The sequence below is a fragment of the Dipodomys spectabilis genome, unplaced genomic scaffold (assembly GCF_019054845.1).
Source record: "Dipodomys spectabilis isolate Male_0828 unplaced genomic scaffold, ASM1905484v1 ptg000138l, whole genome shotgun sequence".
Lineage (NCBI taxonomy): Eukaryota > Metazoa > Chordata > Mammalia > Rodentia > Heteromyidae > Dipodomys > Dipodomys spectabilis.
In genome coordinates this window covers 5,997,911-6,013,962 of record NW_024870815.1, presented here as the reverse complement: position 1 = coordinate 6,013,962, position 16,052 = coordinate 5,997,911, and the positions used below count along the sequence as shown (strand labels likewise).

At 34.2% G+C, this 16,052-nt stretch overlaps 1 protein-coding gene across 3 annotated transcripts in view; it reads right to left on the bottom strand.

Annotated features, from left to right (window-relative positions):
- Positions 1–16,052, bottom strand: part of Nipbl (NIPBL cohesin loading factor) — a 172,689-nt gene that overhangs the window by 63,345 nt on the left and 93,292 nt on the right. For 2 of the 3 annotated variants that reach the window (XM_042690590.1, XM_042690591.1), the window contains exon 10: positions 11,604–13,229. The exons of the other annotated variant lie outside the window; for it this stretch is intronic. In XM_042690590.1, coding sequence (XP_042546524.1) covers positions 11,604–13,229 — 1,626 coding nt within the window. The remainder of the gene's footprint in view (positions 1–11,603; positions 13,230–16,052) is intronic. 3 annotated transcript variants of the gene reach the window in all.

The following is a 16,052-nucleotide window of genomic DNA, read 5'->3' as shown; positions in this document are numbered from 1 at the left end:
CTATCATAATAACCAAGGCTAATTCTATCAATGATTTTTTTTTGGGGGGGGATCACTTGTGGGGCTTGAACTCTGGGTTTGGGTGCTGTCTGTGCTCTCTTCAACTCAAAGCTAGCGCTATACTACTTGAGCCACAGTGCCACTTCCAGCTTTTTCTGCTTATGTGGTGCTGAGGAATCGAACCCAGTGCTTCACACATGCAAGACAAGCACTCTACCACTGAGCCACCTTCCTAACCCCTATTCAATGATTTTTGCTTAATGCTTTCATTTGCCCACACTAACTTTTTTTTTTTTTCTTGTCAATGGTGAATGAAACCAGGAGCCTTGAGTATGATAAGCAAGTTTTGTACCACTTAAGTAAAATCCCCTAGCCCTTTTGTTTGTATTTTCATTTGGAGATAAGATCTCAAGGGCTATACTGAAACTCATGATCCTTAGGTTTCTTTCTTCCAAGTACTGGGATCATAGGTGTGCACACCATGTGGAGCCTGTATTTTCTGATGCTAGAGACTTAGTGTAACATGACTAAGCAGATAGTATAGGTCCTATTCTTGGTAGAACCCAAATTTGTTAAATACATGTCTGGAATAAGTATATATACTCTGAAACTAATGATATTTTTCAATACCATGGACAGGAGTTGGAGAAGCCTTAGCACCCCTTCCTTTTCTCCATGATCCTGAGCTTTATGTATTTTTACCTAACATTTCTCTATGATGTGAGCTTTATACATTTTACCCACTATTATCTATTTGACAAACATGTTAATATCCTAAGATTAGGGAGATTTTTCTTTTATTTTTGGCCAGTCCTGAGGCTTGTACTCAGGTCCTGGGTACTGTCTCTGAACTTCTTTTTGTTCGAGGGTAGCACTCTACCACTTGAGCCATGTTTGGCCTTTTCTGTTCATGTGGTTCTGAGGAATCGAACCCAGGACTTCATGCACGCTAGGCAAGCACTCTACCACTAAGCCACATCCCCGACCAAGGTTTTCCTTAAACCAATATATGTTTAACTAAACACAAGGTAGAAAAAAGACCTAAATATTTTCAACTATAAATGTGTACAACTGAGAATATTAAACTGAAATGTTATGAAAATTTGTTTCCTTGTGAAAGATTAAAATATATAATATGTTGACCTTTAAAATAAAAATTACTAACATCATACTATCTAGTCCCACAAACATATATAATTTCTATGTAGAAAAAAGGACTGCAGCATTTTGCATTTTTTCTGATAGTTTGAAAATAAAGTATAAGTGCCAGATGCTGAGTGGCTTGTAATCCCAGCCACTCAGGAGCCTAAGACCTGAAGGATACAGGTACCATGTCAGCCCAAGCAAAAAGTTTGTAAGATTTCACTGCCAATTAACTAGGTAAATTCTGGACTGGAGGTATGACTCAAGTGGTACAGTGCCAACTGTGAGCAAGAAAACTCAACAAAAGACCCTGAGTTCAAACCCTGGTACCAAATGTGCACATGTGTGCATGCGCGCGCGCGCACGCACGCGCACACACACACACACACACACACACACACACACACACAACACACAAAGCATAAGTAAAAACTATTCAAAAAATGTATTCGTGATGACTACTAAAGAACACAATTTTATATTACTTACCTATGTAAATTTTTGCATGAAAGTATAAAAGTCATGTCTATCTAATACATTTTATGAATTAGGAGCAAAATAAAAACCCCTTTGTGGCTTATAGCATGCCATATTAGCAACTTACAATCAACAAAACACTATCTTTTATAACATTTAATTAATAGTGCTTATAAAAAGAAAATAAACCACAGTAGTAATTAAAGCATATAAAGTCTCAAGAAATACATCCAAACAGTGGAAGGGGTAACATTGATAATATACATTGTACTCATAAACTGATATGTTGAAACTGAAACCCTTTTGTACAATTAAAGACAATAAAAATTTTAAAAATATATAATCAAATAATTCAAGTTACAGAGATCGGCGTATTAGCTGAAGCAGAAGAATAACACATCATATCTCTTCAGAGATTTTATTCAGTTTTATGGAGGAGTTGTTATAAAACTTTCAGTCTCCTATTTTAAGGACATAAGTGACAATAATTTTACTTAATGAAAATGTAATACTGGTTTATGTTAGGGGTAGGCAGGAAGATTGTACTCAGTAAGACTGCATTATAGGCAAAATCCTCAGTAAACGCACGTATACAAGAAGATTGATTAGTAAAAATTTTTAGTTGTAAAAATACTGGCCTAAATTTACCTGAGCATCATGAGCCAGGATATGTCAAGGACACCTGTACATTCATGCTCAATTGCTGCACTATTCACAGTAGTTAAGATATGGATACAAATCAGATGCCCTACAATAGATGATTGGATCCCAAAACTATGGTACTTATGTACAATGGAATTTTACACAGCCAATAGAAAGGATAAAATAATGTCATTCTCAGGGAAATGGATGGAACTAGAGCAAATCATGTTGAGTGAGAAGGTAAGCCATGCTCAGAGAGACAAATGGCATGTGTTCTCCCTGATATATCAACGTTAGAGTTAAAATGCAATGGGATAGGACAAATTATACAGTATTCTAGACACCCATATACAGTGAGACCAAAAGAGGATAGTCTTAGGAGAAAATCACCAAGGAGAAATACTCAAGCACCTCTTCATATGTACATAAAATAATATGCATACTGAAATGAACTCCAAAGATAAAGAAACAAAGGACCCTTTCTAAATTTGTCTCTTCCTTTTCTGATGACTATGTATTCTTTACCACATATATGATATTTACACATGCACATCAGAGGGAAGGAGGGGGAGGGCACAGAATCAGCAGAAAACAGGTTGAAAAAGTACAGCAGTGGAGCCCATTGGCTGCAGTGGACATTGATGAAAGTGAACCATGCAACTTGTGGGTAAGGATGGGAAGAAGGGAATGAGATATAATGAGGGAACAGATAATACTATTCAAAAGGAAGGAAATGTACTTATTACCTGTAAAGTATTTCCACTATATGTCGCCTCTAAAACAACAACAAAGTAATAAAAATACTGGCCTCAGAGAAAAAACTTTGACATAAGTGCCTGAGCACTTACATGGGGACACTTACATGGGGTGGTGGTAAATAGAAAACTTTGGAGATATCCCAGATGTTGGCTGCAAGATTAGTAAGGCTTTTATAGGATCAAAAAAATTCCCTCCCCCCCCCCAAATTCAAAAGCAGAAGAAGCATGTTAATAGCAACTCAAGGAGGAGTTACTAGGGTTAAATTTGTAGCTATTTTCTGTTTCTGAAGGCGTCTGGGGAATACTTCTAATTATTACAATGATCTATGAACTGGCAGGTTTTTTAAATTTTAGTAGTAATTTTCAAGTTGTGGTTCAAGCAAGTTGTGAAACCAACTTTGTGGTTTGTGAACAGCAAGCATGTGTAAAGGCAAAAAGAACAGAAAATTTGAGTTCTGTTTAGTAACGATATGTATTGTTAATACGTGTTTACATGTATTATTAAATAATCTCTTACCTTATTTAGTCAATACAAAAAAGGTTTGAAAATGCTTTAAAGTATGGTTGCTACTTTTCAATACAGGTGAATAGGTTGAAAGGGTCTCTTTAGATGAATCTAACCCGAAGTGTAGTATCTGGCTAATTTTTTTTTTTTGGGAGGTGGGGGGTCTGGTCGTGGGGCCTGAACTCTGGGCCTGAGCACTGTCCCTCAGCTCTTCAGCTCAAGGCTAGTGCTCTATCACTTGAGCCACAGCACCACTTCCGGTTTTTTTCTTTTTGCTTATGTGGTGCTGAGGAATCGAACCTAGGGCCTCATGCATGCAAGGCAAGCACTCTACCATTGAGCCACCTTCCCAGCCCTGTCTAATATTTTTTAAGCTAAAGATTCAAAAAAAAGTCAGGTGTCAGTAGCTCATACTTGTCATCCTAATTACTCAGAAGGCTGAGATCTGATGAATGAAATTCAAAGCCAACCCAAGCAGAAATGTCCAAGAGATTCATCTCTAACTAGCAAAAATCCAAAAGTGGATATGTGGCCCAAGTCAGAACCAGTCTTGAGCGAAAAAAGCCAAAAAGGCTCTCAGTTCCAGCCATAGTACTGTCACAGATAAATCATTTGATATGTTCAAATGGATTTGCTCATTATAATTTGGTGGAATACTGGTTATATCGAAGAGCTTAATTATGTAAACCTGGCAATTTCGATTTTGAAAGGTGCTAATGTTATATTTTTGAAGTCTTGTTGAAACCTAAAATCATTCAGAATTTAAGTTGTTTAAAAGTATTTCTTAGAACCACTGTACCCTCCCTCACCATAGACTGGGTTTCTATATGCAGGGAATGTATTTTAAGAGAAATTATTCTCGGTTGTTGGTGGCTCATGCCTATAATCCTAGCTACTCACAAGGCTGAGATTTGAGGATTGCAGTTCAAAGCCAGCCCCAGCAGGAAAGTGTCAAAGAGACTCAAAGTCAGTGTGGCTCAAAGTGGCAGAACACTAGCCTTGATTAAAAGAACTCAAGGATCGCATCCAAGCCCTGAGTTCAAAACCCACAACCAACAACAAAAAACCCCACAAATACTGTAGGAGTTATATGATAAGTCTACATCAAAGATGTAGGGGAACAGTAAATAGATGCCATGAATTTAACTATTTTAGAAAAGTGATAGTGTTACTAATATATAATGCTACATATTGGGATATCCAATTGGGGGAAATTTAGCTCAATATACTATCAACTACAGAAAATGTTACAGTCATCTAGAAACCTGAAAATATGGAATAATGCATATGAAAGTTCACATGGTTGTATTTATACCACTGAAGTATCTGATCAGGTACTAAAATATATATTTGGGCTTGGTATAGCTCAGTGTCACAGCACTTTACTAACATGTATGAGACCCTGGATTCAATACTTAGCACTAAAAATAAATAAATAAAATAAAAACATTATTATCTATTCAATGGACTATTACATGAGGCTGAAAGTGTACAGAATTTTAGTAACATAATATTCCTATCACTAGCTTGGAATAGTACCTTTACCAGATGGTTTAACATAAACAGGAGTAAAACATTGTTTAATTTATAACCAAGCTAGTTTTATATTACTGTTCTCTAAAGATTGGCCAAAATGTTTTAAGTTCCCCAAACCGAAAAGCTTTTCCATTGCTTTTAATCCCCAATACCCAATTCCTTAAGAAATACATGTTGTTACTCAATTGTTCTCTAATATCATAAATTTGATACAATCACAATGTATTTTATCTGGAGTATCTTAACAGTTTTAGGGAGGTGAAGACATCCAGAAATATTAGCTAAAGGAATAGTGCAATGACCAGAATGAATATGTAGTTATACAACACCATTTATGCATAAACTTCTATTTGAAATTCTTAAAGATAATTTTTCTGTATCAGTAATTATAGAGAAATATACCCATAAAGTAGAAGTATAAGAAGATTTCAAAATTTGCAATGTGACTATTAAATATAACATACATAGTATATTATATATAACATATAATTATATGTATATAATTTTATTTATTTTGGTGCTGGTCCTGGGGTTGGAACTCAGGGCATAGGTACTGCCCCTGAGTGTCTTCTTTTTTTTTTGATAGCCATGGGGTCCTCAGGGTCTGGGCACTGTCCCTGAGCCTTTTCCACACAAGACTTGCACTCTACTGCTTTGAGTCACAGTGCCAGTTCGCCTGAGTTTCTTTTGCTCAAAGTTTCTGTTGCTGAGCTACAGCTCCACTTACGGCTTTTTTGGTAATTTGAGATAAGAGTAACACAGACTTCCTGCCTTCAAACTACAATTATAAGATCTCAGTCTCCTGAGTTGCTAGGATTACAAGTGTGAGCCACTGGTGTCTGGCTGCAATGTGACAATTTTTAAAAGCAATTTGAATCTGTACATACTTAAACTATTATATATTTGTTATATATATATATATATATATATATATCATATATGTTTTATCCATTACAAGAAGACAAGTACTCAGAAATGCTAAGCATTCTGCTACAATACATATTTGGCCAGTTCTATAATTAAAAATATTAAACAGAAAGTAGAGAAAATTATTTTCTTTTTGGCAGTGCTTAAGTATTTATAGGGTTTTATAGGTTTTTGTGTTTGTTTGTTTGTTTTTGGTCTGGTCGTGGGGCCTGAACCCTGGGCCTGGGCGCTGCCCCTCAGCTCTTCAGCTCAAGGCTAGCGCTCTACCACTTGAGCCACAGCACCACTTCCGGTTTCTTTCTTTTTTACTTATGTAGTGCTGAGGAATCGAACCCAGGGCCTCATGCATGCAAGGCAAGCACTCTACCACTGAGCCACCTTCCCAGCCCATGGTTTTATAGTTGCTTGGTAGGCAACTAGTACTCTACCAATTGAGCAACATCTCAAGCCCAGAGTTTGAAAATAATTTTAAAGTATACATTTACCTTTAATATGAACATATTTGCTTAAAAGGAAGTAGAAAGTACAAGTTTTAGGTATTTATTTGAGAATAATAGAGCTATAATAAAATGTCAACTTATATAAAATGTCAACTTTTTATCTCCATTGGCCTTAGGAAACAGAGCCTGCAAGATTAATTTTCCCTATTAGCTATTTATATAGATAGTTTTATTGGGTCACAATGACCTGCATTCATTTACAGTTGATTATTTTCATACTACAATAGAGACAGCTGGCTCACAAAAAGCCTACAATATTGTGTATATATTATATAATATATATTTTATGTATAATAAAATATATAATAATATATAAATATATAATAAACAATATATGGTTATATTATAAACGCTGTTATATTATTATATAATATGTATATTATATAATACATACAAATATTTTATATACAATAAAATATACACAATATATAAAACATGTAAGATATAGTATGTAAAATGCATTGAACTTTATATAATTATAAAATATTTTATATTTAAAATATAGAAAACATATTACATATAAAACATAAATATGTAATATATATAAAATATAATGTATGTGTGTCCTGGGGCTTCAACTCAGGGCCTGGATGCTGTCCTTGTGCTTTCTTTTGTGTCACAGCTCCACTTCCAGCTACTTTGTGGTTAATTGGAGATTAAAGACTATCTAGCTTTGAATCACAATCAGATCTGTCTCCTGAATAGCTAGGTTAAAGACATGAGCCACCAGTGACCTGCTTACTATATTGTTTTTTACATTTACTCAAAATGAAACAAAGTAACACCTACTTTGTAAGTTGAGTCACTATATAGTTATATTCTCTATAACTACAGATCATTGAGATGTGGTTTATTGTTAGCTGCTTTGGGGACAGGTTCTACTAGCAATCAAACCAGAGGTTATTTTATGAAGACAAAATACCACAGGGTTAGTTTGTAGCAACTGAAATAATTTATATTTAACAAGGCAAAAGAAAATATTTTAAGGAAATACTCGATTTTAGTACTATACTTTAATATATTGATACTAACACCACAAAGGCTTCACCAGTGTTCAGTTATCAAACCACACCAAAAAAACAAAACAAAACAAAACATTCTTCTCTCTCTGCTCTTTTCTAGCTCTTTCTCAGCTCCATCCTTCTCTTCTCTTTCCCAGCTCTCTTCTCTTTCCTAGCTTGCTCTTTCCCACCTCTTTCCCAGATGCTCTCTTTTCTAGCTCTGCTCTCTCTTTCCTAGCTTTTTCTCTTTCCCAGATCTCCCAGCTCTCTTTCCCAGGCCTTTCCTCACAGCGTGGAGGACCAAGATGGCCTGGTGCCAGCCGAAACGATGAATAAACCTACCCCTTACCTGAATACCACGTGCGTGGTGCTGTTCTTACTCAGCTACCTCTTTTTAAAAACCTAACATAAATGGTGCCAAAAAAAAAATAATTAAAAAAAAGAAAACATTCTTTCAATGAAATTTATTATGTAAATGACAGCCTAATACTCAATACAGTAAAGCAGAAGCCAGGGATCATGTGATGTTCTACTTAATATGCATATACACAATGTGAAAAATAAATGTGCCAGCAGTATCTTCAAATATAAATGGATTATGAAATACATATATATAAAGTCATGTTTTAAAAACTTTATTAAATAAGCTCAATGAAAATTGCCTACATTTTTTTATATTATAAAGAACTGGGCAGACTAGCTCTTATTGTAATATTCATTTTGGTATTCCTAACTATACAAAGTAGGAAGAAAACTGGTTTCTTAGGTTGAAAAATCAAATGTACCAAGTATTTTAGCCTGGTGCTGGTGGCTCATGCCTGTAATCCTAGATACTCAGGAGGCTGGGATCTGTGGATTGCGGTTCAAAGCCAGCCCCAGCAGGAAAATCCATGAGACTCTTATCTCCAATTAGCCACGTGAAAACCAGAAGTGGTGCTGTGGCTCAAGTGGTAGAGTACTAGCCCTGAGCTGAAGGGCTCAGGGACAGCGGCCAGGCCCAGAATTCAAGCCACCGGACTGATCAAAATTAATTAATTAATTAAATGTATCAAGCTTTGAAAGGGTAAAATTTTTCAAGGTTTTGATTCCTCTGTTTCTGGTATTATGATCTGTAGTGGGTTTACACGAGAATTTTCAAAAATTGCCAGAAAAAAAGGTTTCTATTAATGTAGCTCTTTAAAAATCAGTATTAACTATCTACTGTCATAATTAGTACCAAAATTTTCTACAAATGGAAATCATCAGCACATATCCAACCACAGGTAATTATAAATTCTATAATGAATATTCTCCATAGACCTCTCTCACTAATATCACTACATTTAATATGCTCATATAAAGACAAAATAAGTAATCTAAATTAGGAGCTATAAATGTTAATCTCTTCCATTCAGTCCAAATTTGTCAGCCTAAAGGATATTAAAAGAATTTCAAATTATCCCAAAGAATGAATTTTTAATATGTGAACAGCAGATAAAGATAAAAATTTATGGTTTTTCCAAAATGAGAAACTTCTACTAAGAATCAACCACAAAAGTATCACACAAATATTTAAGACGAATTCCTTTACTTACAAAAACCACATCTTCAAAGAAAAATCAGGTAATGTATACAACACAGTCAACAACCATGTAATATATACTACACAGTCAACAACCCACAACTGTCTTTCAAATACAAGAATAAGAAAAACTCATACATAACTCTGTGACTGCTAAGTTAGTAATAGATATTTCAAATAAAGCCAAAATTAGAACATTGGTACAAAGAAAATAATAGATATGGATCTTAAGATTCAAGCCAAATGATATCTAACAAAGCATCTTGAAATGAATGCAAGGACTGAGACAATATTCTGATGAAAAGCTCTGCATTTAATTGTAGATAATACATGTATATGCATACACAATCATGCACATGTATACAATACACTACTCTAATAGGAAGATGGCTCATCTACATATATGACCTAACATGTCTAACACTTATGATACAAGTCTATTTGACATTTACAGACAAAGGAATTATGTGTGAAAAATCATGGGAAATAATATAACCATTACTAAGTTGAAGCTATATTGTTTCTCAGTGTTGGTTAGCAGTTGTAAAAGACTGTTAAAACAGAGCTTAGAAAGCAAAGCTGATGAGCTGAGATGGTAAAGGAGAAAAAGATGATCCAGATCAAGGAAACAAGACGGTACCACTTTCCATCTTTCAATTTACTCATCTAAAACTGCTGAATGCAATCTTTATAAATGTAAGCTACCCCTGAACTTTCAGTGAAAATCTTGAGAGGAAATCTTCAAAAGAGTATAGGTTCTAGTGCTAGTCCCCACATTATATAACCTCTTTTATATTAACAAGCAATTATGAAGAGTCATTCAAGTTAAGTAAAATAAACCGCTAATTTTGTAGGTCTGATTGCCATAATTTGAAAAGTCACTAGAAGAGTAAGCAGTTAGTGATTCAGCAGGCAATCATACTTATTTTAATTTCTGGAAAACAAAACAAAATACATCATGAAAAATGAATGCTTGATAAAGACCATGTTTAAAAAAAAAAAGCAGCACCTACATGTCACTGCAGAGAGCTTTTTTGGGTAGACAAGCTAAAATAGTATGCAACAAAAATAATAATACCTTCCACATGGTCTAATATATTGCAGTGCTATACAATTCAGCTTTCTGTAATGATGTAAGTGTTCTCTAAGTGAGTAATACAATGGCCACGTGACTACTAAAGAGAAAGTTTTTGATATTCACTCAATTTGTATGAATTTCAATTTAAATAGCCCAAAGAGGCTACTCTCAATAGCATACTGGGGAGTGTAAGTCTAGATTTTCACTATTTATTTGTAGGCAAGCAAAAATCTAAGTTCTTCATAAAGCTCTTTCATAGAATGAAAACAAAATTAAAGAATCAGTTCTAGTGCCTTCAAAATTATATTTCAATTTGTTTATATTACATGATTAGACTGCATGAACTAAAGAGGTCTTGTCATTAAAAGAAAAACCAACAAGCTGGGTGTGGTGATATATCTTTAAGCCCAGTTACTCCAAAGGTAAAGATCAGGACTGCAATTGGAGGCCAGCCATTTCCTTCCCTCTCCCCCACAAAGTTTAGTGAAATCTGCACCTCAACCAACAAGCCAGGTGTGACAGTATACACTGTGATCCAACCTACTGGAGAGGCTTATGTACAAAGAATTACAGTCAACACCAGCCTGGGCCAAAACCTGAGGTTATTTAAAAAAAAATAAAGGGCTAAGGATTTAGATAAATGGTAGAGCATCAGATTCTGAGTTCAAACCCCAGTGCTACCAAAACAACAACGAAAATTAATTATATTTTAAGCATAATTATACATTGACATACAATATTATATTTTTTCCCAACTGCCACTTAGGATTCTCTCACATGAAATATTACTCAAGTAGCCAGAGAATATAATTCAACTATGAAAAAAACCCCCACCAAGTAGCACCACCACAAACTTAACCCACTTTACTAGGTGAATACCATTCACTATTACCTTTATATAAAAAGGAACAAACTATTTTTAAAATATAAAATATATCTGATCAACTACCTTAGAAATAATCTTTCTCAATTATACAAATTCAATCCATTCACCAATAATTAAATAAGCCCATGAGAAAATAGTGTTATACTTAGTATTCTTGAAAGAACTTTAACACTGGTTCTTAATAAATCATACAGCTTTACTAAGATGCTAAAAATTAATATAAGTTAATTGTAAAATAGAATGTCTCTACAGTCAACGTATCATTTTAGAGTTAAAGACAGCTATTCTAATACATCATTCGCTTGATTCACAAACAACTTTTAGAAATATTTGATGTAATTAACCAGTAAAAAGAACATCCCTGTAACCAAATGGATGTAAAATTCATGACTGAGTAGGTCAACTATGAGTAAGAGAAAAAAACTCACTGAATATTTTTTATGTACACTCTTTTAAAAAATTACTTTATAGAAATGATCTATTTTTGTGCAGCAGCTTTTTAATTTTTGTAGGCTTCTACTGTTTTATATTTAGCAACCTTAAAACTTATAGATGATCAGCATACAAATGACATGAGACATATTCTTACCTTTATTTGACTTTGATGGCTTATTCTTGATAGATTTAAGAGAACTTCTTGATTTATCCTCTCTATCTTTAATAAGTTTCTGAACATCATCCAAAGATAGTTTTTGCAGAACAACTACAGGCTTAGCTCCTTTATTTAGATCTTCAACTAATCCCATTTTTTCTACTTTGTCTTTCTGTTCTCCTTTTATGTCCATTTTCTTTGTCTCCTGAGTAATATTGCCATCTTTATCTCTCTTGATTTTTGGAATGACAAAATTTTTCAATGCACCAGACCTGCCCCCCAACAAGTAACTTGGGAATTCTGCCTTATTGTCAAGGTGTGCTTTATTACTGTCTATCTTACTCCTGTTACCCTCTGTCCTTTTGTCATCTTTACTATTTGGTGATTTAAAACCAGGTTTATCAAGTCTTGATTTGTTAGAATCTCCTTGTTTAACACGAGGACTGTCAGGTCTTAATTTTTGTTCCCCAGAAGATAGTCTTTCCCTTGAGTCCCCTGATTCATGTCTATGTTTTCTTTCTAGTTTATCAGTTTTTGAACCATCAGATTTAATGCCATGTTCATTTCTACTAGAAGATCTCAGTGTTTCTGGTCTTCGAACTCTAGATTGATCCCCTCGATGTCGCTCTAACTCACCCCTGTCATCTGATTTTTGTTTATTATCATGGTCACGTCTTAGTGACTCAGAAATAGATCGCCCATCAGGTCTCTGTTTTAAGGCTTCAGCTCGTTCTGATTTTAACCGAGGTGAATCAGACTTCATATCTTGCTTATGTTTAGAAATTTCAGGTTTTTTCTCTGTTGATGGCTTTCCAGAATCCCTCCTATTTTCATGCCTGTGTTTTGGTGTTTCAGGCCGGCCTTCATTTTTTTGCTTTGGAGTTTCAGGCCGTCCCTCCCCTTTTTGCTTTGGAGTTTCAGGCCGTCCCTCTCCCTTCTGTTTTGGGGTCTCAGGCCGCCCATCACTTTTTTGCTTTGGAGTTTCAGGCCGACTTTCCCCCTTTTGCTTTGGGGTTTCAGGTCTTGATTTTGATGTTTCTGATCTGGCACTGTTTTGTTTGTTGTCATTTGGTTTTGTGTCAGACAGTCTATTTTCATTCTGTTTAGGCTCAACTATAGTGCTCTCATTTTGTTTGGATTCGGTAGTCCTGTTCTCATTCTGCTTAACTTCTTCTGTTTGGGTCTCGATTTTAATTTCTAACTTACTTTCACTTGACTTTGTTTCCACCAGTCGGTTTTCATTTGGTTTGGATTCTGAAAGCCTACTTTCATTTTGTTTCATTTCACTCTTTGAAAGCTCAGGATCAGATTTTTTTTTAGGTGTCTCAGGATGATTTTCTGGTGTAGATTTAAGATTTCCAATAATATCTTCCTGAAGAACAGAAATAGGCGCATCATTACACTGTTTGATTTCTTCAGGCTTTTTTATGGAGTCTGAATCCTGAGTTATAGAAGCCTGAGAGTCCACTCTTCCTGCCTGATGAAGATCAATGCTAACCATTAATGCTGGCCTTGACCCATTTCCCGTAGAACCCGTCTCCTGAGAAGCTGGTCTATTACCTCCTGTAGCACCCCCAGCCTCCTGTGGGTAAGAATCTTGTTTTCGTTTTTTCAAAGGCTTATCTGAAATTTAAAGATAAATATTCATTATCAGTAATAGACATATATTCTCATCTTATTAAAATCCATATGGACTTATTAATACCATTCTTTTTAAATGTTAGTGAATGAAAATGTAAATATGCATATACAAAAGTAAGCATGAATAATATAGTTTAAAAACTAAGGTTTGAGGAAATTTTCATGCTTGCTGAAATGTATGAGTATTAATAACTATTGTAAAAAAAGTGAACATGTATATGTAACTGTCAAATGTAACTGTCTATTTATGTTCATATATATTATGGATAAAACTAGATTCTTATATAGGAATAAGATAGCCAGTTATAAATAATATACTCTCAGTTAAGATCACTTTAACTGTTAACCAAAAATGAGTAAAATCCTTAAATCTGTCAATATATCAAATAGGAAATATAAACTTTTATTCCAGATAAACATGTAAATAAACGAAACCAGAAAGAAAATGTGTTATGTTGCTGAAATAATGGAAATGAGGAAAATGAGAATCTGTCATAAACCTTTGGCCCAGAATTCAAATTTCTTAAGAGTGGTTAACAGTACATGTGGAATTTAAAAGCTAACATACAATGATAGAAGTAAATTTAGAATAAGGAAGCAAGCAAGCAATATATACCACAGGTATTAATCAGAAACATGTAAGAATATTTTTAGAATTTTTCTTCTTAAGCAATTTCTACTGGCAAAAAAATACTTAAAAGCTCTTCAACATAAACTTTTACAGGTTTACATGTTGGCTCCAGAAAGAAATAATTATAGTATTCTGAAAAGAAAGAACAAATATACACAGAAGCACAAATATGCCACTGTGGAAAATATTATGGTATTTTTAAGTTATATATGATTCTACTTCTGCAAAGATCTGTAGGTCATTTTCTATAGACTGAATCTCTAGTTTAATAGTTTCATTTATACCATCTTGAGGTTTTCTCTACTTATTCAACTTGCTTAACTGTTTTTAAAGTCTTTTTTAGACATTGGAACATGAGGAGATTCTCTTGTAATTCACAAATGTGATATACCATTTCAGGAATAAGGCTAAAATGTTAAAAGTTCAAACTGACAAGTGAAAAACAGTCACTGATTGTTGGGGAACAAAGTTCAAAAAAAATTTTAATGACAGTGTTTCTTTTCTACAACAAAGTCTTACAGTAAGAAGCAGCAGCTCATTCCAACTTAAACTCTAATCATATGTAACTAAAATTTACTTTGGGGGCTGAGAATGTGGCTTCCTGGTAGAGAAGCATGATCTAATAAATGTACTCAGGTTATCTGCTAGTTATCTTTTGTAAAACTAACCCAGCATGCTCCTTCTGTTTCCCAGAAGTCAAGTCTATCATGACACATGATCCATTCACAAAATAACTACTACTAATAAAACTTATGTTATCATTAGATTGTCTCCAAAGTTACAAATAAAATGGAAAAAGTTTATATTGATGCTTTTTGCATCAACACCTAAGAAAAAAGCATGCAGAGCTAAATTTATAGTATCTTTTAAAAAAAACCTGTCATACAAAATATTTTATTTTGGACACAGTAAGTAATTCTTAGATCATAAATAGGACACTTTCACCTTATCCCTTAAATCTTTTATGTCAAAGGTCTAGAAATTAATATACTATAATTTAAGATTTTTATATTTTTGGGTAAAGGGAAACATACAAATGGTGGGACAAAGGATGAACTAAAGCAGCAGTGATACTCATTAGACATTACATTGAAAACGAACTATATAACTTGTAGGGGAGGGGACTAGGAGGGAAAAAACTGGGAGAAAACAAAGGAAGATGTGACACTATTAAAAAGAAATGTACTCATTACCTGACTTATGTAACTTTAACCCTTCTGTATATCATCTTTACAATTTAAAAAAAAGAAAAAAGATTTCCAAATTTTAATCCAATATGCTTTGAAAAATCACTAGAATTATTACTAAACATAGGCAAGAAGTACACTGATATGGGTTCAGAAAACCAAAGAGTTTGTCATAAATATCTAGCTCTTTTATGAATATTATCTTTTTTCTGAGAAAATGTTTAAATAGTTTAAAAGGCTGATTGTTTGTTTTCTTTTGGCACTACAATGGGTCCCCTTGCATACAAAGCAGATACTCTTATTGCTGAGTACCTTCTGACCATTTTTTGTAAAAGAACAACAAAAAAACTGGTTATTTGTGAGCTAGGGTCTCAATTCTTGCCTGCATGTATATTTGAGTAGGATCTGCTTGCTTATGTTAGGTCTCCCATTGAAGCTAGGTATTTGCCACTGGGCCCAGCTCTTACTTGAGACAAGGTCTTGTGAATATTTCTGCTCAGGCTGGTCTCAAACCAAGATCCTCTCAAGTAGGCAGGATTACAGGCAAGAGCCATTGGTATCCAGACAGAAGGCTGATTTTTATAAGGATTACAAAATACTTCAGAGTTCATAGATCACTCTTTTATATTATTTTTTTTCGTTTGTGCTCGTTTTATGGCTTGAACTCAGAGCCAAGGTACTGTCCCTTAGCTTTCTGCCTAGGCTGTCTTGTGATTGTAGTTAAAATTTCCGCCTCCTGAGTAACTAGGATTATAGACATGAGCCTTAGGCACTTGGTTTACTGTCTCCATTCTAATTTATCTTTTGTCATTAAAATAAAATTTGGGAAAATATAGTAATTTCAGAGAAATTATGTTCAATTTAACTATCTTAAGCTACAGAGTCGATGAATATTTATAATAAAACTCTCATTTTTCCTCTGTACATAAAATACTGCTGAATATGAAGTTTTAATTTTCCAACTGTTGAAAGCACTTCACTTCTGTA